This window comes from Saccostrea cucullata, unplaced genomic scaffold (assembly GCF_032062105.1).
Source record: "Saccostrea cucullata isolate Sc308-1 unplaced genomic scaffold, CSIRO_AGI_Scuc_v1 ctg61, whole genome shotgun sequence".
NCBI classification, from domain to species: Eukaryota; Metazoa; Mollusca; class Bivalvia; order Ostreida; family Ostreidae; genus Saccostrea; species Saccostrea cuccullata.
In genome coordinates, this window is record NW_026937101.1 from 221,262 (window position 1) to 248,231 (window position 26,970).

General features: G+C 33.5%; 2 protein-coding genes across 3 annotated transcripts in view; one reads left to right on the forward strand and one right to left on the reverse strand.

Annotated features, from left to right (window-relative positions):
- Nucleotides 1–441, reverse strand: part of LOC134247306 (mRNA-decapping enzyme 1A-like) — a 28,838-nt gene extending 28,397 nt beyond the window's left edge. For both annotated transcript variants that reach the window (XR_009987804.1, XM_062729671.1), the window contains exon 1: nucleotides 316–441. Coding sequence is in view for 1 of the 2 variants with exons in the window: in XM_062729671.1 (XP_062585655.1) it covers nucleotides 316–438 (123 nt within the window). In the remaining variant the exon portion in view is untranslated. The remainder of the gene's footprint in view (nucleotides 1–315) is intronic.
- Nucleotides 442–631: 190 nt separating this feature from the next.
- The window catches only part of LOC134247307 (muscle calcium channel subunit alpha-1-like), a 64,196-nt gene continuing 37,857 nt past the window's right edge, over nucleotides 632–26,970 (forward strand). Inside the window, 4 exon segments of the mRNA XM_062729672.1 lie at nucleotides 632–935; nucleotides 9,272–9,578; nucleotides 21,638–21,743; nucleotides 25,082–25,221. Coding sequence (XP_062585656.1) covers nucleotides 917–935; nucleotides 9,272–9,578; nucleotides 21,638–21,743; nucleotides 25,082–25,221 — 572 coding nt within the window. The 5' untranslated portion in view covers nucleotides 632–916.

Here is a 26,970-nt window from a genome sequence, read left to right on the forward strand (position 1 = left end):
ACCGTAAAACATATTACACAGAATATATATTATCATTACATGTATCATTATGAACTTTCTCCAAGTCTTTACACACCATTCTATACACAGGCACTGGAAGTTCAAGAAAATATTGAGTATGAGCATTTTTCTTACAAGAACATACTAAATATTTTCATTACCTCCCCATGTCTGTGATTCTTTACAACATAACCATCAACAACCAACAAGATCGACAAACGCAATAAATATTACATGCAATGTATAAAAATAGACTATCAAGAAGGGCATGTTTCATGCCATAAACACACATACAGGATGATTTTCATTACTTACCCATTGATTAGTTTTAGGATTAAAAGAATACAAAGCTACTTGTGTAGCAGTTTCGGCAATTTCGTTTATGTACGGATCTCTTTGCTGCAGTGCAGCCAAATTCATCCTACTCTCTTCCGCCATTGTTTTACAAATACAGGCTAGCAGCGAATAATATTCACTGCGCCACATGTGTCGAAAATAAATCTTAAAATAAAAAATAAATAAATATTTTTGCATTTTATTGATGATATTGAATTATTTTATGATGTTGAGCTTTATTTGAAATTCGATCCGATAAATGCTGGCACCAAAAAAATTGGTCAAGCGTAACCATCCGCGGTGAGCTGCTTGTCGATGGTTATCGGCTACTGAGCTCTGTCAGAAAACATACTCGCGATGTGTATGACTTGAAAAATTGTCGAGGAATTACACAGACAGTGAGGCTTGTTCAATTCCTATGACTAAACCATTTCTAGACTATATGTAGATTTATTATCATCATGATGGGTTTAAACCCCGGATGAATGATGCTGGAAGCTGCATTGAATAATGGGCGATATGAAAAATGCAGATTCTTGATATATAATTTGGGAATTGTTTTAACACATTGACGTTTAGGATGGCGTCTCCGGGCCCAGGTGAGTGTATTCAAGCTTTGTTTTCTTCCTTCTTTATTTAATTAAGTAGTAATCACGATGTTTTTTAAATTCCCTGTGCGAGAAAAAAAAATACAAAGCCGATATTCGATAAAGATGGCAGACTGTTGGGGATGCTGGATGCTTTGAATAGCTTTGCTTATCAATTTTGAACGAAGAACGTGTAATATTAAAATCAAGTGAAACAATGTCATTTCAAGTTGATTGTTACCTGGATGTATATTCAGCAGAATATAAATGCAAATAAGAGTGAGGTGTTGAAATATTTTCTGAAGGACACCTGTCAACATAAAATAAATCAGAGATGTTCAAGCTGAAAGAAATTGATTGTGTCAGTGTAAAACCAAAATTTTGTGGCCTAATATTACACGTGTAGTGGAGTAACCACATGCTGCAATTGTAGATGCTGAAGAAAATCAGCCCAAGGATATTTTAAAAAAAAAATCAACAAGTGATTTAACTCCCATTCTTGTTGCACAGTGACAGAATTAATTACCCCAAAAATTATTAATGTCTCTATGCTATGAATTTATAATGCTTAATTTTGAATACATTAAGTGTAAAGCAAGTTATTTTTGCATGGAGTATGAAATTTGTAATGCCATGGCCTTGAGGCAATTTAGGAAAGGTGAAAAAATTTCAACTTTTGAGGTTTTTCACCCGACAATAAAAAATTACATAGCCAGATGTTATAGTCAGCCACCCATGAAAAAACACCTTTATAATTGGCAGTGTTTCCCCCACCATTGGGGTGCTCTATCTAGATATAAAATAACATGACTTGGCCTGATTAATCCTGCAGATTGATCCTAGGGCTATGCACTAATTGAATCCTTCTTGGTCAGGAATGTCTACTAATGTCTGCAGCCTCTGGAACCTCTAATATTACCACTGAGGAACAGATGAAGCTTTTTCTCATTACCACTGGCCACTAAGCAAGTGTCAAGTAATGTATGGGCAATATTGGCTGACCAAGGCCACATACTGCACATAATGTTTCAATTATCACACAAACCCTCCCGTGATAGCTGTGCTAATTATGAACAGCAAACTATTGGGTGTCATATCATTAAAGAAAATCTTCAGGTACATACTGGAGATAAGCAAGACTTGCTTAATTATAAAATGAATTGTAAAACACATTTTAACAAAGGTGATATATAAATATCAATCATATGAATGAGTTCACAGAGTTTTCTTTTGGGGACTATTTGATGAGGACTGATTCCTTTTTGTAGCCCAATCTGGTAATGGTATATCAGAATATTGAATGTTAATGTGTGGTACTGATGGAAGGGGAATGGGGTGTAATGACCTTGATATTTGTGTCTGTGTAGTAATTAACACAAGAGCATATTAATGTCTGAGATTAATTATTTAGGAGAGAGCTTACTGTTCTTTGCTAAATTTATTTTAGTCCAATCGACTTGAAGAAGTTGAGTTGCTAAATATGTAATAACTTTAAAAAAAAAGATAGATAATCAAAAAAAATATTGAATTTTATATAATCAGTTTGAAAAAAATCCAGTTCAGAGAATCTTTGTCTTTTGCTAAAGAAAAAAAATTAACATGTTTAAAGAGGAAAAAATCCAAGGAAAAATGAAGATAGTTTTAAAGGAAACATGACCTGACGGCTTAAGTTTCTTGGCAAAATCAATTATAGAATTTTAAAAAGTGAAAAAACCAAGCATGCAGTATATGAATTTCTGACCTTCAGGCTTGTTCTTAGACCTCAAAATCAAAAAGGGTCATTTTGACTAAAGATTTTTTTTCTTTTCTTCAAAATCTAAATGATTACTAAAGTCATCAGCAGGAAACCATTTTTGCAAGCCATTTTTTTTTTTACCTTTGCCTTTTGACATACAATCAATGTAAAAATTTATTAGGTCTCTTCTTCAAATCATTGGGAGTTACAAGACTTTTTTTAAGAAGAAGGACAACTTAGGTATAAATCATCTTGAAACATTTTTTGGCAATGTATGAATTCTGACCTTGAACTTTAACTTTTTGACTTAAAAATATCCAGATATAGAATTTTGTATGAGACAGAATAAAATTCTATTGATGAGCTAAAGGAAAGAAAATAATTATGAACTATTTTGCAATGTTAAAATTTCTCACCTTGACTTTCCACTTTTTGATCTTTAAACCAATAAGAGTCATCTTTTTAGACCAGGCCAAAAATAAAAATAGTCTTGTTTCCTGCTACCCGACCTACCCTATTTTTTGGCACCCGACCCTAAAGTTTTTATTTAGTTTTTGAGGGAAAATTGAAAATTTTATGATCCAAAAGTGAAACATATATACATTCAAGTGGTATTTCATGAAATATATATGTTTTAAATATGGACCTGCATGAAAAACTACTTATTTTAAACGATAATATTGACCAATGACATGTTCAATTTGGTTTTGTAATATTCATATCCAACAAATACCATTGAAAAAAATAAAATAAAACAAAAAAATAAAATAATTTTCCGACCTACCTACCCTATTTTTTTCAGGCTGGTAGCAGGAAACAAGACTATTATTTTTTTTGGCCCCATAGAGAGTTGAAATATATTAGATTTTCATTGGAAAAGCTCAAAGGCTTTTTGCAATATCATCTGGAAAGAAACTGTTACACATGCAATCAGAAAGTATGAATTTTTGACTCTCACCTTTGACCTTTTGACCTCAAATTCATAAGGTTTCTTCTTTAAGGCATTGAGAGATGCAATATAAAATTTCATTGAAAAAACTCAATGAAAAGTAATCATCTTAAAAATAATTTTTTTTTGCAAGGTATAAGTTTCTGACCTTGACCTTTTGACCTAATAATCAATGGGACTTCTTTAGGCCACAGAGAGTTATGATGCCAAATTTCTGTGAAATTAAGTTCAATGTTTATTTTTGAGAAATATTTTGTGAAAATATTGCACATTAAGAATTTAGGGATTACTGACCTTGACCTTTGACCTCAGTATCAATTGGAGTCTTCCTTATGCCTTAGGAAGTTGGCTATAAATTTTTATAGCAAATTGCTCAAAGGCTCCTTTTTAGACATATTGTATATATGGAAATGAAAGTGTTATACAGACAGAATACAGACTGATGGACAAACCAAAATCCATGTACAGTGGACCTTCAGATATCCGGACCCCAGATATCCGGATGCTTCAGTATCCGGACGCTTTTTCATCGGGACAGAAATTTTAAATGTTATATTGTTTTGTTTAACTGGTGATTCAGGTATCCGGACGGTTCACATATCCGGACAAATTCACTGGGAACCAAAGCGTCCGGATAAATGAGGCTCCACTGTACTCCACTTCTAGGAACAACAATATTGTAGAGAAAAAATTTGAGTTATCTTAAAAACTTTTATTTCCAAATTCTGAATATGTATACTTGATAATGAATGAATTTGAAAATTAAGACCTCTCTTTATATGTGAAACATTAATTCTCAAATGGGATGTAAAACAATTAAAATACAATCAATCAATGAAATTTCGATAAATTTTGCGTACATGTATATTTATACCAGAACTTAGAAGCAATTCAGTTAAGACTGTATATCTTATTACACTGTGTAAACTTAGCATTATTTACAAACGCTTTAGACATTCTCATCTGTTCTATGGCAAACACTCCCTGATCTGAAATTCCGTACCATTGAGTTATTTCAGCTTATCCTCAGCAGTTGTCAAGTGTATAGGCATTAATATGTAATGAACTTAGTGCTTTTCTTGGTACATATACATGTTTACTTACAAATAAACAATGCAAAATATCAATCCAAATGTATTAAATATTTGTGTCCAATGTGATGGATAATACATATGAATAGCATTCATTTGACAATGTGATAATTCCCACCCACTCACCAAAGGCAGAGTGACTGAGTACATCAAGCCCTATTACATGTATATTGCTTTTACACTAAGATTTGAAAGACAAATTACATACCGAAATTGCTGATAGTAATTTTGGGGACATTTTGTTGTTGTAACATTCACATTAGGTCAGCCTAATGAATAAAATGTATCCTTCCAAGTTATTTAGAATGAACTCCATAAATGAACTTTATCAGATAGTACAACTACATGTAGTTAGATTCAAAGGAGGGGGGGGGGGACAATCACCAAATATGAACAAGTCATCATTTGTCTGTTACAAGTGAGGTCACATATATGTTAATGATTTGGTATATGAATATAGTTACCCAGATACCCTGCAACAACCCATGAAAACAAATACATGTAGTCGGTCATACTTAGAAAAGCAAGGCCATACATCTTCAAAAAATTCTTTGTTTGCCTCTTCTGACTGACTGACTAAAAGTGTTGCAACTCAAAGTTTTTTTTTCTGGAGAAAAGGTTTTGCCACCAGTACCTACAGACCCAATAATTTTAACCCGAGTCGAGAGAAGGTTTTAAAAGCAAACATTATATGAAAGATTACAGGTCCAAGTAATATGATTTTATTCTCTCGCAAGCTTAAAAAAAGATGAAAGTATTTATATGTTTTTAATGGCTTTTTAATCTACATTCCAGTCTACATAGGTCTTCAGATCTGTAGTAAAATGTGAGGAAAGATCTAAATGGAATTCCTTAAATCTGGTGTAAATGATGCAGGAAAGAACAAAAAGAAATGTAGACATTGTGATTTATGAATCCTGTTGAATACTCACCTCACTGAGTATAAGCTCGATCCACTCAGACTCTGTATCTCACTGAGTCAGCAGTTCCGCTCATGCTCAAGGTATCTCTTGTCAACTCCTGATTTTCACAAACGGATCTTTGATATTCTTTTTGTACTTTCCTTATAAACAACTTTTTCAAGTAAGGCCAAACAAAAAAATAGGTGAGGTTCTGGTTACACCTTCCAAACAATTAGGATAGGTAGGTAAGGATTAGGAATTTTTTTGTTTTTTTTTAACAAAATATTTTAATTTTTTCTTCGTAATACCTATCACTGCTTTGCAGTGGCATTTCAATGTGGCATGATAATATACTAGTCAACATTGATGGGTGCCTAGTTATGAAAATCCCCCCGTCATTATTCTCTAGGGGTCATTATTTGTCTTTACACTGGAAAGAGAGAAAGTTCTGGGAAAAAAAGAAGGAAATTGCCAAAAAAAAAAGTTTAGGGTCGGTGTGAAAAATAGGGAAGGTGGGTAACCGGAACCACACTTATTTTTTTATTTGGCCTAATAACAGAATCTAGCAAATTATTTAGTGATATAGTGATATATATACAAACGGTGACATCTCCATATGAGTGAAAAATTCTCGAGTGGGACGTTAAACAATACGCAATCAATCAATCATTTTGTTAGGAAGCAAAAACTGTTTTAAATTGATAGAGCTGCCTTATAAACTTGTGTTTTAGACTACCCGGTAAATGTTTTGTTGCAGCTCTCGGAAACAGTTCAAGATTGAAATTTATATCAGTGTTATCCAAATTGCATTGTGAGAGATGTAGTAGTACACCATTTTGTCTCAGGAACCTGAGACTGCTGATACCTGGTGATGGATTCCAGTAAATTCAGGGCCCCAGTGAATGAATTAGTGGAGAGCTTTATGAGAAGACTCTTACTTTACTGCATAATTGATGAAGTAGATGCCAGAAAAATTACTATTTGAACTGCAGATATATTGATCCCTAATTAATTTATCAGTATATTGCTGCAGAAATCCAGTTACCCTAATGTGGCATAAAAATAGGTATAGATTCTATAAAGCAGTCCTCAGATTTTATTGGGCAGTAATTCCTTTGTACAAGAAAGGTATTCCTAACGTTGTTGTTTGTACAAGCTTGTCTTTCCATGTTATAGTCAAATAAAAAGATAATTTGATCTTTCATTCTTAACTTGGTGCACAGAGAAACTTAATTTAGTCCAAAGATTTGGGGGGGGGGGTCAAAGGTCAATTGTTAAGGTCAAAGTCATAATAAGTTTTTGACATCTATAGATTTTTCAGTTTTACTTGCTAGATAAATTCTTTGTTAATCACCCAATGAACTGATGAATAAACAGAATTAATTCTTACACTGTCAAAAAGATCAGGTTCCAAAGATCATTAACCATTTTATATCTTAAAAGGCAGTCCTTCGTTAGTCCCTGAACCAAAGTGGGAAAGAAAATGTAATAATTTTGATCAAAGAGCAAACGTTTCTCAGTCAAATTTGTTTTTCAAAATGATCAGTAAGTGACCCACTGAGGGGCATATACTAAAGGAATGAAACAGTACTTATCGTGACACCATGGTAATTTTGTCGGTAATTGATGTGCAGTACAAGATTTTCATTTTCAGTTCGGATCACTTTTGGTTCTGAATCATAGTTCATTCACGTTTTGCATCATAGCGAGGACATGCGGTCACTGTGAGCTCAAGTAAAGCAAAGCCAGGGCGAAGAGAAAATTCGGACTTAGCACATTGATCCAAACAAAATCTTTCTGCTGTTACTTTGGACCCTCAATGCATCACTTGTTCAACCAATGTTCTCACGAAAATAGGGACAAAAGTTCAGCAAAAATGATTTAATGGATATATTGAAGAATAATAAGTACTTTAAGAATAAGGGGTTGGGAATTTTTTTCAAGTACACGTGTAAGAACTTTATTTAGCATGAAATAATTAAACAAAACTAATGAATTAAATTACTATAAACATATTTTTATGTCATGGTCTATACTAGATCAATGTATTTTCTCTTTGAAAATCCTGCATTATCTCCCTTCATTATCTTCCTGGATCAATAAACAGCACATGTTAAGTAATCACTCAATATCTACTAGATTATAAAGTTACTTTGTAGCCCAATATTCAATCAACTGGCTTGCAAAGAAATTTAATAGGTCACCATTGTTTAGAGTGTGATCAATAATGGATTCCCTGAGGTACTGCCTGCCAACAAAAGTCAGTCTGTACTAGCTGCCTGCTGCTGAAAACCACCTATCAGTCATTGTGTTCAGCAGTCAGACAACCTAAATAGCTCATGCTGCTACTGTCTATGTGAAGACATTCCAAAGCAGTATTGATTTTAACATATTTTTTCAATTTATTTACACTATAAGTCTATACATGGGTGCTGAGTGAAATTCAGCGGTAAGGGCTTCCGTATATTGATGTATCTGGTATAGATATTGGGCCTGTTATATAGGAGGCATTGTCGGCCATTGTTAGGCTTTAGTCCGTCACCTGCACTTAAACTAGCAGGTATCACAGTGTGGAGATCCCACAGCTTACCCCTGGGCAGTGACCGGTGTATGAGGATATAGCCTGACCGCTTCCTTATGGTGACCGTGAGGTTGGTACAGTTAGTTTGAGTAGAGCTTTGGTTTAGGTGACCAGAAGTGACTGGTAAAAATGACGGTACATTTACTGTCAGCTCTCAGTGTCAGAACTCCTGGGCTGCTGATAATCAATACTTTCATTGCCTGTGAAAGTTTAATATACCAAAGGTTGTTGTGTTGTAGCCGAGAGATTTTAATGTGTGAAACTGAGAATATCCCTCTATTGCCTAGACAAAATGTACAAATGAATTTCTGAAGTAATTTTTTTCGCTTGCCAATTGTCATGGGATTAAAATTGATTGTTTTAGAAGTTTCTGCATATAACATGTATAAGAACTTTTTAAAAAATATTGATATTTTTTATGTATCTATAGAGAAAAATGGGACAGGAGACTGATTTATTTCTTTTCCTTTGGCAAAATTTTTAAATATCACACTCACATATATAGTAATTAATTTAATGTAAAGGTAAATGAAAAAGCACAAATTCCAAATTTGATAAGCCAGGTATAAGGAGTAACATTGAGTCTTGGTCGCACTGTCAACTTCCTTATTGTCCACCCATTGTTGTTAGGTCCAACTATCGATAATCTTTATCACCAAGTGTTTGAAACATCAATGCACATGATGACATAGAATGCAATTAATTGAACTGATCTGCTGTAGACAATGAATTTAACCTTGAAGATGTGAAATCTTTTAATAAGGAAAAACAATTTATACATGTATTTTAACATGTAGTGAAATAACATGTTGCTGTACACTACAGCCCAAATGCAGGTTTTGGTACCTTTATTTTTGAAAATTTCCAAGCCCCTCCACCCCCATTTGTAGCCCCAGTAGCAGGAAGTGGAACCCCTTGTCCATACCTCATTACTTTGTGAATTAAAATTTGTGAGCACACAGACTTATCTTTCCTCTTAATTATTTGGTGTGTTGTTTAAAGTTTGTTAAAATGTATCAAGTATGTACACCTAGTAAATTCACAATGTATGACAGCTAGTGGCTGATTTGACATTTCTTCATATTTGTAGGAAGAAACAATGAGAATTTCAGTTCTCCCAGTGGAAACACTCATCAGGGGCCACACATCTACTCCAAGCCTCAGCCAGGAGGGGGGATCACCATCAGGACTGACTCTAACAACAAACCGCTTAGCTCTGCCTGGGCCGCCGCGCTCGGGGCTGCTACCGCCAACGTCGGAAACACCAGCACAATGACTCGAAAACGAGCACCACCACGAAAACAACAAAACCAAAATGTGAGGCCACCCAGGGCTTTGTTTTGTTTAACGTTGAAAAACCCTATACGAAAATTGTGTATCAGGATTGTGGAATGGAGATATCCTTTTGCATTTGTTAAATTCTTTGGAATTTATTTCAAACCAATTTCTTTTTGGGATTATACCATGGTTTGTATGGTCTCACTATAGCTCTGTTGCTTGGATGTATGGCTGAGGTTTGGTATAAAAGATTTTTCTGCCTGTAAACTTGAACCGGTAAAGGTAAGAAAAACGGCATCTAGTCATCAAGGCAGATTGATTTGTACTGGTTGTGCATGTCTCAAGGCGTCAGGTTTGGAATTATTGTAAATGTGTCAAATTTGAATGCCTTTTGTAGAATTTTGCTGATGGCTCTAATGTATATATTGATACCAGGCCTCAGAATATAATGTTGCAAAGCACTTAAGCTAAGTAGTGATAATATGTCCTATTCTGCAGAAAATTATGCAATATTCAACATTTGATACAATGGCTTTGTGGTCCTGTACACAAAACAGCAGTAGCAAATCAATGAGTAAAGCAGAGACATTCTGTTCAGCAGTAACCATTGGCAGTCTGTTAACGTGGTTAACATGGCAGCTGGTGGGGTCCCAGTGGACCAGTCCTGCTTTTGTCCAGCTTCTTGTCTGTCTAAAATTCCCATACATATTTATTTGAAGCTGACAAACCACATTATAGCTACTTTCTAGATTAGATCTATAAGGAGAAAGTTCATTGTCACTTTAAATTATTGCCAGCAAAGCTTTTCCAAACAAATTTTGTTTGTTTAACACCGTTGTTTGTTTGTAGACTTTGTTTTATTTAACACAGAGAGGGACAGTCTGACAAAACCTGTGACCTGGGAGAGGTCATATTCTGTAATGTTGCCAGTATAGATCTGTGGAAACTTAGTCAAAGTGGGGGCCAAATCTTATCTTCTTTTGTTTTATTTGATTGGCGTCAAAATCATACAGTTCATCAACACTTTGATGTAAGAATTGCATTTTACTTTAAAACGTTTCTAATCAAACTAATGGCTTTATATTTGTTGCATAGATCACATATAGATGGAGTTATTTAAGACATTTGCAGTTTTAGGGTCACTTAATAGTGGAAGGTCAAATTTAGAAAGAAAAAAAAACCCACACACACATACAGATACAGTATTTGCAATTATCATAAACACCTTTGTAGAGATGCATAATTTTGATATTTCGGAAAGACATAAGCAGTGGGCCCCTGTGGGGAGGGTTTCTGGTGGGCAACACAGGTCTATAGATCTTGTAGATTTTGGAATCAATTTATCTAAGCTAGTTCAAGGTCAAAGTTCAGAGTTCAAGCTTATTTGAGCATTTAATGATATGATGCCAGAACTTAATAAATTTCTTTTACCTTCTGACAGTCTGTACATTTTTTGTGCAGATAAAGAATAATTAGAGGAAGACATTATTGATTTTGTCTCTTGAGCAAAGGCCAAGGTCAAAGACTGAGAATACAATGTGGCGTTTACATATCTAGGTGATGCATTAACTCTGCTACAATAGTCAGGGAAAAACATACACATATATAGATCTTGAGGCTGACTTTACAGTCAGAAAGATGAAAGGGGGATGGGTGTTGTAGAAACAATTCATATACCCTCTTCACAATACAATACTTATTGCAAAACTTGCACCACAATACAATGTTTTCAATATCAGGGCTCTTGTATTGAACTTAGCATATTCTATGGAATGTTTCAGCCCAGCAAATATCTAGGTTAGTTAACTGTAAGTTAATATGCAATGCAAAAAAGGTATTAATTTTTTTCTTTGAATTTGAAAGAACGGTGTAAATTTCCCAATTTCCATAGCAAAATATTAATTAAAAAAAAAAAAATCCATGAAACTTAATCGCATAACCCCCCCCCCCCCAAAAAAAAACACACTTGCAAATGAAAGTGAAACAAACAAGTTTTATGTACGATTATTAATTAGTTCACGCCAAATGGATGCGTAAACTGGTTCGGGGAACCAGGTTATTGTTTTAACAGAAATGTGTAACTATGAGTGCAGAGTATCTTGTCATGAAAATCAACAAAAAAACATCATTTTTGTTTCAAAAATAGACATTTCATTTAAATATTAGTAAGTTACACCTAGAAACATACCCACGCTAAGGCATGTTCTATCTCGCGCTCTATTGGCAAGCAACGATGTCCATGTGATTGAGGAAATTCGGGACTGTGACTAGCGACTGTCACTCAGAAAGACAAATAACCGCAATTATCAACACTCAAAGATAATTATGACAAAGCTAATGTACTTTCATAAAGAGCCTACGTAGCCATGTTTGTTCTGTTTAATGGTTTATTCAAAACCAGAGTTAAATTGATGACAAAATTCTAAAAAAGCAAAATTTGAGGATTTTTTTAATGAATGTTGGTCATCCAACTTCTCCCAAAATGATGATAATTTTCCCAATTTGAACGGCCCTGGCCCCAGTCCCAAAAAGTGGTGTGAGAGCCCTGAATATGATGTATCTGTCATTGTATTGAACTTAACATATTCTTTGGAATGTTTCAGCCCAGCAAATATCTAGGTTAGTGAAATGTAAGTTAATATGCATATATAACCATAAGCTTATTAATTTTTTGTCTTTGAATTTGATTTATAGTTGGTCGATCTTTACCTAATATGTAGGAGTATAATTGACAATTCGTCACAAAGATGTCATATTTTGGTCACAACAAGCATTGCATGGTTCCACTATGTGAGAAAAATTTTAAGTTGTCTGAAGAAATTGATTTATAGCAACTTGTATTGTACCTAACTATGAAACATTAGTCTAGGTTTTTATTTGTGGACATGGGCAATTTAAGGAATAATCTTTAGTTGGAACCTTAATGACTCTGCATGCATACATTTAAGTCTCTCATCAGCATTTTTCAAGTCAGTTAAAATACAGTCAGAACTTTAGCTATTCCATAAGTGGTGAATAGATTAGTTCAAGTCCTATGGTTCAATTTTACTTGATTTTCACTTCATGGCAGTAGTTGTACAAGTGTTTTTCATACTTATTGTTAGGTCATTATATACACACTGATTGACCTGTGGACAGATTTTTCCTTTATTTCCTGATCATGACAAGAAGCACATGGCAGGTGTGACCTGTCGACAGGGGATGCTCACTCCTCCATGGCACCTGATCCCACCTCTGATGTTTTGTGTTTGCTCTGCTCCTATTTTGTAATGTTTAATTTACCTTTGAGCTTGAACACTGTTTGTTACCTCATATATTTCATGGGATTGTCCATTGTTTCTGATTATGATATATGTCAACTGTATCATTTTCATGATAATTAATATCAAATTTAATATGACAAATCTGTAGTGCATATGAAGAAAACTGATTCCTAAATTCTCTTGATTGAAATGCAGATATCAAATAAAATCCAGGGAAATATATATATATATCTAGATACTGACTCAAAGAAGAAGAAAGTCAAAATTAAAGGCTATTTTATGGCATTACTGTGCAATGTCATTGGTCTATCTTGATTTATTGACCAACGGACATAGACAATTATTCTGTTGGAGTTTATGTTATTTTACAATTTTAATTCCTGAAAAAAATTAAGGAAAATAATTCTATTCGGAAAAAAATTCCTCCCTTATATATGATAGAAAGTATTGATGGTATTGATTAGAACAGATCTTGGCTTATAGAATTCAATTATAAAGTAGTGTATGTATGTGATGAGTTGATTTTAAGTTGAAGGACGATATTGGATGCTAGCATAGAAATGGTTGGAAATCAATTGGCGGCCATGTGAAAATAAAACACCTGATAGCAACGAGAGAAAAATCAATGAGGCCGTCAATACGTTTTAGCGGGTAGAACCTGCTGGTCACAAAGATCGCCGTGTATTGCTAAAAATCTATACCCCATCAAAGTAACGAGACTCAGTAGACATGCTTTTTCATTCTACTGTTTTAGCCATATAGCCTTATTGCACATCATTTTATAAAAATGTGCATTAATATATATTGATTTTTGTCTTTCCATGGAAAATCACATCTTGTCGGAGGCTTTGATTTATAATCTTCTGTAGGAAAAAATACAGTCGTAGAAACTGTTAGATTTGTTTTTAAAACTGTTTTGTAAGTTCCCTATACAATTGATACAGAACAAAAATTCTGATAATGTCTATCAGAACTAGTTTATGACGTTATCTAGGTAATGTAAACATGCAGAAGTTATCTTCACATGACGTACTGACACTGCTTGAATCATTAAATTTAAAAACATAAAGATTAAGCAAGGTTTTATGTGTATGTCTGTGTGTGTTTTTGTGCATGCAGACATCAGATAAATGATCTCTTTTTTTCTCTCATTTCTTCAGCATGATGTTCTGCATTGCGCAATTATAGATTTATAAGGTTCATCTGTAACAATGCTCTTAATTTGATTTTTTGGGGAGGATTGGTTGAGAAGAGCTTAGGAGAAGTGATGCCTGCCAGTCATTGAGGAATCTGAAGCCCTGGCCCATCCATCACAGACAGGAGTGGCTATAGACAAGCGGTCCACACAATATAGGAATTTAGTGACTAAAATGATTTACTGAAGATACAGCAACATTGGCTTTATCCCATTATGTCTGGCTTTGTAAAGAATAGGTGCTCCACATTGAATGGGATACAGTCTAGTGTTATAATGTCTGGGGCTTCAACAGTGCTGGAATTATGGAAATCAAATAGATTATGAGGAGAAAAATGATGGCTTGTCAGTATGAAAAATAAAGGGAGGGAAAGTAGGGGTACTTTATCTCAGACACTTTCAGTTAATTTTCATTGTTTTAATTGTGATACTTTACTTAAATTTAGGGCAGGCAAAATTAGTTCCTTGCCTGTAAAAGACATTTTCAAATACAGGGTTAATTCGGACCAAGCTAAGTTACAAGCTATAGTTCTTTATGTCTGCAGAACATCGTTGGCCGAAATTCAAATGTCTGCAGAGTAAGAAATTGACCTTGCTTAATACATGTAGTTGAGGAAGCTGCACCTCACCACTGACAACACAATGATTCTGTCATGTATAATATATCAAAGAATTACAATTAACTTACACTAACTCCCTGTAATAGAAAATACCAAAACATTTGGATTGTACAGTTTTTAAAGGTAATAAATTTAAGCATAATTTTGGTTCCAAATGGAATACTAGGACTTTTATAGTACTTTTCTATGTTCTCTGTATAATATAGTCCTAGGTCATCTGTTCTCCCCTGAGGTCATCTGTTCTCCCCTGATACATTTGGTATACACCTGGTATTCATAGTAGTAGCCATTGGCCGATGTCCATTATGTGATAACTACATTGTATGATGTGATAAGGGCCCCTGGAGAGCCAGCTTAATTGTCCAGTGACTCCCTGACCCCCTAAGTAACTGTTTACACAATAATCAGCGGGCAGCATCTGTATCCAATTAATCCCCATACTGTACCTCATACATAAACATGTGTGTGTATCTGAAGGCCTTTGTTGGAGAGTCTTCCCTTTATCTTGACTTCAAAGATGGGGATGCTTATAAGGGTTAAATAATCAATTTTATGAAGAAGGGAGATTTTATTAACTAAGAGATAGGGATTTTCTTTGAGCAGGCTAGACTTGTAAGAGCTGTTGCATTTGATGAATTTAGAGAGGTTTTGGAGGTGACATTGCTTTTGTATTGGATGTTCACTGATCTCTCAACATATGCTTGTCTGGTATTGACTTGGTTTGTGTTGTAAATGCATTACATAATACACACAAAAGAAGATCAAGATCTAGTTAGAACCAAAATACCTTAAGCAAATTGAGTAAAAATTTTCATCATTATTTTAGATATAAACATGATAAACATTTTAGATGTTAGGTCTAGAGAATATGCATCTAAATCTTATACAAATGTACAAAATATTTGGTTATCCATGTCCAAATTCCTGTTTTCACAAATAGTAAAGGAGGAATTTGTGTTAATTGTAATGGTTGATTGCATTATAAATACAGTATCTGATGCAGATCTTCTTCAGGCTTGTCTTGAACTGTTACGTACAATTTTGTTATGCCCCCCTTCGAAGAAAGGAGGGCATATTGCTTTGCTGCTGTCTGTCGGTTGGTCGGTCTGTCTGTCGGTCAGTCCACCATCTGTTTCTGTACAATACTCTTGCATTTGTTCATGTATGTTATTGAATTGTCCTTTGAAATGTTGATCTTACATTGAACATCTGGTCACCAATTGCAAATGGGGCTTTCATTGAATACCAGAAAGATATTAGATCTTATCAATGAACACCTCTTGTAAATATTGGACTATCTGTAATGAACACCTCTTGTAAATACTGGGCTATCTGTAATGAACACCTCTTGTAAATATTGGACTGCCAGTAATGAACACCTCTTGTAAATACTGGGCTATCTGTAATGAACACCTCTTGTAAATATTGGACTGCCAGTAATGAACACCTCTTGTAAATACTGGGCTATCTGTAATGAACACCTCTTGTAAATATTGGACTATCTGTAATGAACACCTCTTGTAAATACTGGACTATCTGTAATGAACACCTCTTATAAATATTGGACTGCCAGTAATGAACACCTCTTGTAAAGCTTTCAAGTTCCAATGAACTTCTTTTAAACGTTCGGACTTGATGAACACCTATCATGGATGTTAAGCTTTCATTGAACACCTGTAATGTTCAGTTCACCGTGCACACATTTGCATTGAATGACATCTTGCAGATGTTGATCTTTTATTGTATACATATCATATTTAGATGTTGAGCTGTCTTATGTGTACTGTTGACATGAAAACAGGAACTAAAATGATGAATTCTTCATCAGCATTCAGACAGCTCTTGTCATAAACTGAAAACAAGTTAATTTTTTGTCTCACTCTTATTCAGTGCTTATGCAATGAAACAAAAGTCAAAGTCAAAGCCACTTTCACAGATGAACATGAAGTTTAGCAGTATGGTAAAGATAGAATTCACACACCAGGTAGACTATATAGAAGTTATCAAAGGTTCAATATTTGCAGATATATATTTTACCCATAAATTTACATTGAAATATAGGTCATGTCTTTTGTAAAATGCATTCAACAACCATATTAGACTAAGTAGTTTAGTATACAGTAAAACACACTTATTGTGAACACACTTATAATGAACTGATGCTTACAGTGAATTTGCATTCCCCAAGACTCTACAAATAATATATTATAATTCTATCGGACATGATGAATTACACTTATAATGAAAGAAAAGCATCCATTCCTGGTTTAAATTTGAGATAAATTATTACTCACTAAGACATTATAGTTATCAAGTTATCAATATTCATGATAGTGAAGTTAAACTGTAGAATTTTGATTCACTATATTTGACCTCAATTCAGAGAGTAAAGTTTCTGGAGCAGGTCTATTTCTTAAGTTACTATATTTGTATGATGCTCTACCTTAATTTTTATGTATAGTGCATCCCAAGATGCTGACTATATACTAACCATCTTCTGGATGCTGATTCAGGTTATGTAATCTGGATGAGTGGCAAAAATCTGAATTATTAAAGTTCTATAGCAGAGTTCTTTTGACCTTCATGTTGAACTTGCATGGATGTTGAAATTATAAGCCTTGCTGAACATATTTTACGGGTGTATAACTAAAAGCCTATAATGTTTGAAATTCAAATAAATAATGTTTATTGTTTTATATTACTACAGTCAAACCTTATTATCTGAAACTCACTACTGGGGGGAAACTTCAAGGTAAATGGATTTTTGAAAAATTGATGTTAAATACATAAGGTTGTTGGTAATTCTAATCCATGGAATTTTGAGGTACATGAATTGACATTCAGGATATCAACTGTAGTAAGATAAGAAAGCTTCACTGAACACTTCCTTGTGTTGAGAATGTCTTTGATTTTTTTACTGTATATCTTTATGAACAGTTCATTGGACTATGGAAATGAAGCACATAAAGTGGTCTTGTAAGGGGCTTTATTACAAAGCTCTGGTAGTTTAGCCTAGTTACAATGGTCATAAGTTAGTAAGGAGCTTAAGTGGGACTGAGGATTACTAAGCAATGATGTAGTTGAGTGTCAGTTCTGGTAGAGTTTATGGGTCTGAAATAATTGCCTCATTTCTCCCTGGAATCAGATTTGTTGTCATTTTGACTATAAATATTGTTAGCAAGTATTGGCCAGGAAGAAGAAAAAAAAATTGTGTTCATATGCAGTGTATCTATGAAAAAACCCTGAGTGTTAGAATATGGTTCCCATCAGAATGCTTTAGGAACCTTAGAATGATGTCTGACACTGCCATAATTACATATAGTCTTCTTGATGTGCATGGTGGTTTTTATCATTGGCATACAAGTAGACTACACTAAGATACATACTATATATCGGTTTTTGATTTCCCCCTAGTGTGAAATTCTTTCAAAACGCTACTCCTCCTACAGAAGTTCAAACAATGCAAAATATTTGTGATGAACGGTGTTGCCGTGGTTACTAAAAATAGAAATTTCTGTGAAATCAAAATGCTACTCCTCCTACAGTTTTGGTTTGATTTCATTATAACTTGGCACACAAGTAGACTACACTAAGATACATAATTCTGTGTATCGGTTTTTGATTTCCGGTGTTGCCCTAAAAATAGAAATTTCTGTGAAATTCTTTCAAAATGCTATTCCTCCTACAGTTTTGGTCTGATTTCAGTATTACTTGGCAAAAAAGTAGAATACACTAAGATACATAATTCTGTGTATCGGTTTTTGATTTTGATGAACGGTGTTGCCGTGGTTACTAAAAATAGAAATTTCTGTGAAATTCTTTCAAAATGCTACTCCTCCTACAGTTTTGGTTTGATTTCATTATAACTTGGCACACAAGTAGACTACACTGATACATAATTCTATTTATCGGTTTTTGATTTCGATGAACGGTGTTGCCGTGGTTACTAAAAATAGAAATATCTGTAAAATTGTTTCAAAATGCTACTCCTCCTACAGTTTTGATCTGATTTCAATATAACTTGGCACATAAGTAGAATACACTAAGATACATAATTCTGTGCATCGGTTTTTAATTTTGATGAACGGTGTTGCCGTGGTTACTAAAAATAGAAATTTCTGTAAAATTGTTTCAAAATGCTACTCCTCCTACAGTTTTGGTCTGATTTCAGTATAACTTGGCACACAAGTAGACTACACTAAGAACATAAAGAGACTTTATCAACGATCATTATTCTATTTAGTTTCAAATCCCAGCTGCTTAAGTACTTTTCTCTTCCTTTGCTATAAGTTCAAACCAGTAGAGCTTCAGTCTCGACAGAGACTTCTGGTATCATTTACATCGACATACATGCCCCCTGTTGAGAAGTTCACAATGCAAAATATTTGTAAAGGAGATAGCCATGGATCTGTGGAATTTTCCCCCAAAGGTTTTTATTCCATCTCCATTTCAATTCCAGGAAGACCTGTTGGTTTGATACAGTGTTACAAACCATCAGTTCAGTACTCTAATGACTGTCAATACGACACCACTAGATGCCCCGGCGTTGCAGAAATTTTCTGAGTTCTGTGAGTGCACGAGACTGTTATCTGGTAGAATTCTGAGATGCTACACTTATATCACTTTGTTTGAGGATGTTTGAAAACTTCCTCCCACGCAGGTTTATACATTCTCGGTGTCGGTGGCTACTGGGCCCACTGCCAAACCAACCCAGAACTCCAAATTCTGTACGCCAGGAGGTGCCGTGTCAGACATTTATTGATGTTACACAACATTTTATCTGCTCAGTACATGTATTTTTTTTTTCGTATTGCAAATAACATACCCCAATATTACATATACTGTATATTAGGACAAGCAACCTAGGTACCACAATTTAACACAGAGGGAATACACTGTAGCCTAAATTAACATAAGATTTGTGATTTGATATCAGAAGAAAACATTTGAAGTAATTCTGGTCTAACAGTTTTATGTTTTTTGTAAATTGTCAGAGGAGGTTATTGGCCGCGGTCTCTTTATGGTTGGTAGATAATAAATTCTGTTTCCAAGGTTTTATGACCCGGTTAGAGATAGAATAAAATTACAAGATAAAAATACATGTTAGACTTTTTTATGTCAGGTAAAAAGTGTCTGCAGAGTAATTCACACCTTGACATATATACCCTACATTTATGCTATGGGTCATGATGTCTGTATGATTTATATAAGTATAGTATTAAACTCTTGTCATTTTTGAAAGTTTTTCCCATATTTGTTGTAAAACATAGTCTTTAAATTAACCAGTGTAATTTATTTAAAATAAAAAAAAAACAACAGAGATACTTTTATATGTTATAGCCATATTTGTCCATGTAAGTACCCAGAAAATTGGAAGAGTTGATGAAATCTATAAGAATTAACACATCACTCCCTCTGTAGGTTCTGCAGGTTTACCTGTATCTATTGTCTTTGATTGGGTTTTGAAATTCTTATGCTCTATCATTTGGATAGTTTGTGCATTTGTCATAACCGTATGCCAAAGTTCTTTGCAAAGGTTAAGGTCAGGTGATTCAAAAGAATGAAATTTCTGGTCCTGGCCATGGAAATGTGGATGTACATATGAAATGTATAGTAACATAAAAGATACACTCAGGACCTGTGGGTGTGACGTGATCAAAGTTGAGGTAAACAAGAATACAGCTGGTGTAAAAGGGGGGAGTTTTTGTTGAGGTCCTAACTTTGTTATACTGGGATTGTAGAAGCTCAGTCATTCTTGGCACTTGAAGAATGATGAGATCACTTGAAATGAAAGGGAAAGTGTTCCTAAAATTAGTTTCTAAATTCATGAATTTACTTCAATTTAAGCTCGTAATTTACCCATGTTATTGGTAAGAGACCATAGTCTGTTTGTCCATTTAATAAAAATTTTCATAAATAAAGTTTTTTCTACTGCTATTGTATGATTTGATATAAAACGTAGAACACAAGTAGTTTAAATCAAGACAATTAATTTTATTTGTTTTTTTTTCATATTCAATATCATTGGGTACCAAAAGTAGAATGATATGTTATGTATTTTCCAAGGAACACCTCCTTCATGTGCATGTTTAGTTTTGATTTCAATAAAACTTGGTACACATGTAAACTTTACCAAGATCCATAAATCCATCAGTAGTCTAAATGGGAGATGATGCCTCATGTATTAAAATGAAATTAATTCATAAACTTTTAAACTATAATTAATGCTTTAAGGCCATAATAAAAATATTCATAGATTCTCATCCCCGCCCGCCCCGATTTTATACCCCCGTCTCTATGACATGATTTTGACAAAAAGATGGTAATTGCTGTAATACATGCGTATATAGTTTAAACAAGGTTCATTGGTTGAAAAAGATTGGTGATGATTTGAAGTAAGAGATAATTGAACCTTTACTATGACTTTTATTCGGGTATTGTAGATAAAATTACACCGATTGACCAGGTCAATAAAAAATCTGCAAAATTGAAAAAATAAAAAATGCAAAATAAAAGCCGCCCGCCCGCCTCGATTTTTAAAAAAATTCGGATGAGAATCTAGCAATTTATTTATTATGGCCTAATATATATATTATTTTTTGGTTTGATTTTAATGAAAACTTAGTACATGTACAAATTATCAAAAACATTAAAACTTGAGTTTAAATACATTTGCAACTTTCTCTTCCATGATCATTATTTTGAACAAATCAGGGAAGTTACAATTAGTTATAGAAAACATTCGATCTATAAATGTTTGTACTAGTATGTGTTCTTTTTCCTAAATATTTTTTAGTGTAATCAGCAGCTTCCAATATCAATTATGTCCATTGTCTACCAGCATATTATACAAAAGGCATTCTTATGTTATGGAAATTACCCTGAACTTCAAAACTTGTTCAGTTTTGTGTTCTTGTGTGATTTTCTTTGTAGTAGCAGAATTCTCCTTTCTTTTAGCCTGTTCTTTCATTGCAAGAGAGAAAGCAGGAAAATGGAAAAGATGGAAAGGGATGGTATTTGTTTTTATTATGTAAAAAATAGAGACAATGATATTAATAATAATTATTCTGTACCTTTGTTTGCCTTAACTGCTATTTCACAGCGTTTGAGTATCTTATTCTCCTGACCATTTTTGCTAACTGTGTAGCACTAGCAGTGTTCCATCCTTACCCAAACCAGGATTCCAATGAGGTTAACGCAGCACTGGTAAGTCAAGGCAGTGTAAAACGTTAAAAATGTCAGCACCAAGCTTTGGCTAAAAACAAAGGCCCTGATCTTGACTGAATAGTGTGGGCTAAAAGCTGTGATAAAACAAAGGAACCAAGTATTCAAAAGTAAATTCGGCAAAGATTCACCATCCCTAGATTTAGGTCATGTGCAATGTACAAGTAAAAGTTGTTTTTTTTTTTAACAATGTTTAACTAAGCTTTCCCACTGATCATTTTCAAGATATTCCTACTTACAATTTACATTCATTGTTCCATCATATGTCCTTGGACAATAAATCAGCATAGTACATTTCCAGTAGTTTTGAAAAGAAATCAAATAATGAAAATCCTTGTGTTTTTCAAAGAAATATGAACAAAATTTTTTATTTATCAGGTGTTTCCTAAAATTTTGATTCAGATGAGATTCACAGCATTCCCAGGCATAATAAAATCTCTTTAAGGTCCTTCAATTTTTGAAGCATGGAAAAAGAAAATTAAGTTTAAATTTAAACTAGGTTGTGTGTGTTCTTTAGAAAGTTCATCGTCTATCAGAAGTGGCAATTAATAAACAAAAAATTGTCAATTAAGCACTGAGCACCAAACCACAAACTTTAAAAATTAAAAGATGACCGAGCCCTAGACCAAGATAAGTACCAAATCTAGTTTACATATGAGTACCCAGTTCTAGTTAAAAGATTAGCTCTGGTGAACAACAAGTACAAAATATGGTAAATGGTATGACCAATTTAAATATGGTTAAAAACATGAAAGTACCAAGCTCTGGTAAATATGTATATTAACAACCAACTCGAGTAAAGAAATGAGAAAAAGAAGCACCAAACTATAGTAAAAAAGAAAACAATCAAACTGTGATAAATAGGTACACAACTAATAAAACAAAAGCCTCAGACTTTGGTTAATAGGTGAACTACAAACTGGACAGCTCGGAAGAATCTAATTTTGTCAGTGACCAGCATGAGATATACGGTATATTCTAAAAATACTCTCAACCCAGTACATACATGTACAAAGCCTAAAATCAAGTTACTTTGTATTAATGGATACCAGATCTAAAATAGTTGTCTGCAATAGATATGTCACAGATACACTGAGGGCTAGTTCATTATTCTCAGCCGATGTACAATTTCTCTGGATGTGTTACTTGGACCCTTTTCAAGTATTTCCTCTAATTAATCTAAGGAATAGCAGCAATCAGTGCATAGTCAGCACAATCTACCGCAACCCATGTGAGTTCCCCCCTCTGATTTCTACTGATGGCTGGTGTAAAACAGACTTCTTAGAAAATGAAATTGCATAACCTGGTATGATGATGCACAATTAAGTAAAAAAGAGTAGATTGATATTATGGTTCTAGCTTTTAGTTTGACCTTCCAGAGCATGAGAATCTGGCCCCAATGGAAAACATTTATTTGGCTTTATGTCCTCAATTGATATTTTGGAAGTTGTCCACCCAATACTAAGACATTTTCTTCATGGTATGACTGTTGACTGTTAGTACATTAAATACCTGTATTTTTTATAATTATGGCAATAAATTCAATCTGCAATTCTGGACTGACACCTGATAATTTTCAGACATACACCCAATGTAGTTGAGAGCCCTTATGGTGACGCGTAGACTGTGAAATTGCCTTGTTGTTGGCGCTATTGATTGGTGCCTCCATTTAGGATTACTGTGCATTATGTTTTGAATCAGGAACCTTTGTGTCAGATCACCTCCAGAATAGATATATTGATGGCATCGGAGACTATTGATCGCCGGCCTAATGCAGGGACGAGCTAGGAAGTCGACACACAACCGATCTAAATTGTCTTCAAAATCGGCCACCATTCACTCTCCCTCATTTGGCAGTTCTCTTGATTATATCTTGATAGGACTCTATAATGAGGAGGCATTATTATTTTTTGGGCATTAAGTCTGTCAAGCATTATTCTCAGGTGAAGGCAGGTGACAGTGAACTAGACTACCGGGTACTAAATGGATTGTGTAACATTGACAAATGTATCCCACCAGCATTTAATGCCTGATTTTTTTAAGAACATTACTGAATTTTAGCTTATTAGAGAAAGATGGAATAGTTTTTTTTTTTAAATCACATAATCTTTTTATAACCACCAATGATTTGGGATTGATAGAAGTAGTTAAAATTATTACCTAAGTCCTTAAAAATACATCTGGCAATTCATGGAAACAACATTTTTACCCTTAATTCCTTTGCAAAAAAGTATAATAGATGAATATCCATAAATCATTTACATGATCATGCAGCACAGAATTTAAAAAAAGAATGTCATTATATGTAAATTTTATTATATTTTAAGGTGCCTTCATTCGTTCCACTGGTTAACCCATTTTGCTGGAAACTTGGTTTATAAAGTAGCTTGATATTGGCTACTGCAGCACATTCAACATAAAAGTCATATTGCATACAAAATGAAACCATCGAATTTGTTTTCCCTTATTAAAACTTGTTTCATTAACAAATCAGTCTTTTCCATGTTAATTGCAGAACCTTTGTGCAACTTTTAGAATTTCTTTTCTAAATTAAATTATAAGGAAGTTTTAGCACAATAATTTTTCTTCTTCAAGCACAAAAAGTGTTATCAATTGGTTTATCTGTTCAAAACCCTTTTTGATATATGCTGATTTTTTTGTCTAAGAGGTATCTGATGATAGTATGATTTTAAATCAAGAATTTATCTTGAAAAATTATCTCTGCATTGAAAAGCTAAATAAGTTTTGAAATACATGCACATGTACATTGCATACAACCTTAAGGAGCTCTACCACTCATTATGTAATTAACATATACTCATATATGGTTATCACCTCGTACATACATGTAACGTACAAGAGACATTTTTATGGTTCCCCATCCCTCTGATCACTCAGGAAAAATAATGTGTAATTCACAAAAACCAGCAATACCTTGTAGTAATGCAAAATTTGAGAGAAATAGTCATTAATTAATTAATGAGTTGATGTTATCTCCCTTATCAGTATGTTTATGGTTATAATAGTTGATGTTATTGAGGTTCTTGGAGCTTTGAAATTAAATGGCGGTAAAGCCTATCTGTCATCTTAACCATAATAGGCCCATATTAAGGTACCTGGTACTTAAAAATGGCCAAAAGTGAAATTACAGGTTCCTTATTCTTTCACTGCTTAAGTTGCATTTCTTTTCTCACGTACGGAATCCTAATAGGTTATCCCATCTTGATTACAGATTATTTGATGAATAATATATTGATATATGATTGATTTTCACATTGTTTTAAACATCATAGTTATTTGCTTCATATTTGTATTTTCAGGAAAGAGTGGAATATTTTTTTTTAGTTATATTCACCTTAGAAGCAATCATGAAAATTATAGCGTACGGATTCGTGCTACATTCAGGTGCCTACCTCCGTAATGGATGGAACATCCTAGATTTTATAATTGTAGTTATTGGGTAAGTCTATTCCTCACATGATCAGATTTAAATATAAAGTTTTTGTCTATATTTATTGATACATGTAGTTGTCGCTATCTTTCTACAATGCAAGCTTAGTTTATTTTACATATATATTCCAAGATTGTTCGCTTCCTTATTTGGAAAAAAAAAATTGAACAGATTTTCATGAAATCTTGAAATTTTATTTAACATGAATTTGGAAATAAAAAAGAAATATAGAAGATTGTTTTCATGGTTATATGTGGGATTTATAGTGAAATGCTTTTAGTTTTTCTGTATAGAAAAATTTAGGAACTATATTTTTTACTCTATATTATTATATATAATAAATCACTATATTTATAGATTCTCTTCTTATAAAGCAATTTTACCAGTTGCCTAACGACCAATAATTATTCACTTCTTTTTAAAATTTGATTTTAAATTTTTTTCTGAGTTAATAACTTATATTAAGCATTTTATTCTGGAAAAGTTATTTATATATTTAAACACCTTTGGTTTATAGTTACTGTTTATAAAAAAAATACTGTCAGATTTAACTTCAGGAGAATTAATGACCTCCCAAAAAAGTGAATAAAATTTCTTCAGCTACATTTAATTTCTTTCTTTCAGTAGCATTCACACTTGCTTTTCTTTATCAAGCTAGCATTGCAGTCCTTTGATTATGTTTATAATGTATAAATAAATAGAAAATAACCAAAAAATAAAATAAAAATGATAAAAAACAGCAATGATTAATTATTAAAAAGAACTCATGTAATGCAAAAAGGCATTGAGTACTGGTTTGAGGTTAAATGAGTTTGATTTGAGTTTGAGTACACCAATGAGTTTGAGAATATCAACGAGTTTAGTATGAGAGCAGTGAGTTTGGTACCAGTTTGAGAACATCAATCACATGACACTGATTTTCTTTCTGTTGGTTAGTCTTATCTCAATCTTTATAATGTGAGTACAAATTAGTGCATGCTGTCAATACTGTCTATAGTGACCACTAGATGTTGTGGCTTCTATCAACACAGACTTTAAGTGTGCAAATCAAGCCACACAATTTTAATCACTCTAGTTTTTGTATAATTTAATTTAAAAAAAAACACACCAGATAACTATATCATTGAATATTTTTGCCATAATTTAGAGGTTTTTCGCTTTAAACATCTTTCACGGTCATTTGCAGTTCTTAGTTTGTCACTATAGCGAAAACATATTGTTCATCTTCATTGAGTTTGTGAGGAAATCTTGATAATTATGTCGACCTACTAAGGATAGACCTTTGGAGGGTCAATAAATGATACATTTTTGCCATTATTCATCGTTAGCCTTATTTTGATTTTCTGGGTTCATTAGTCTCTCATTCAAGAAATGCCAAGTTAGTAAAAGACCAGTGATCATCCAATCAACACACACATTGAAGTTAAAGAATTTAAGGCAGTTCTTTGAAGATAAGTGAACATAATAAATTGCTCCAACAAATCTAATTCTTTATTAATGGAAGCATTGGTTGGTCATTGTGCACTTTGTTCGAAATAAGCCAAGACTTTATTTTTCAGTTTTAACACGTACAAAGACATAATAAATGTACCATCTTTGGTCATATTAAACATTGTCCACTGTGTCATATCCTTGCACTTCTTGGTGTAGACATATTTGTTTCTACATTATTTTTCACTCAATCAAGTATAAATCTTTTGATTTATTCTCCCTATGTACCTTATTGTGGTTCTATATTAATTTGAATAGAGATTATTT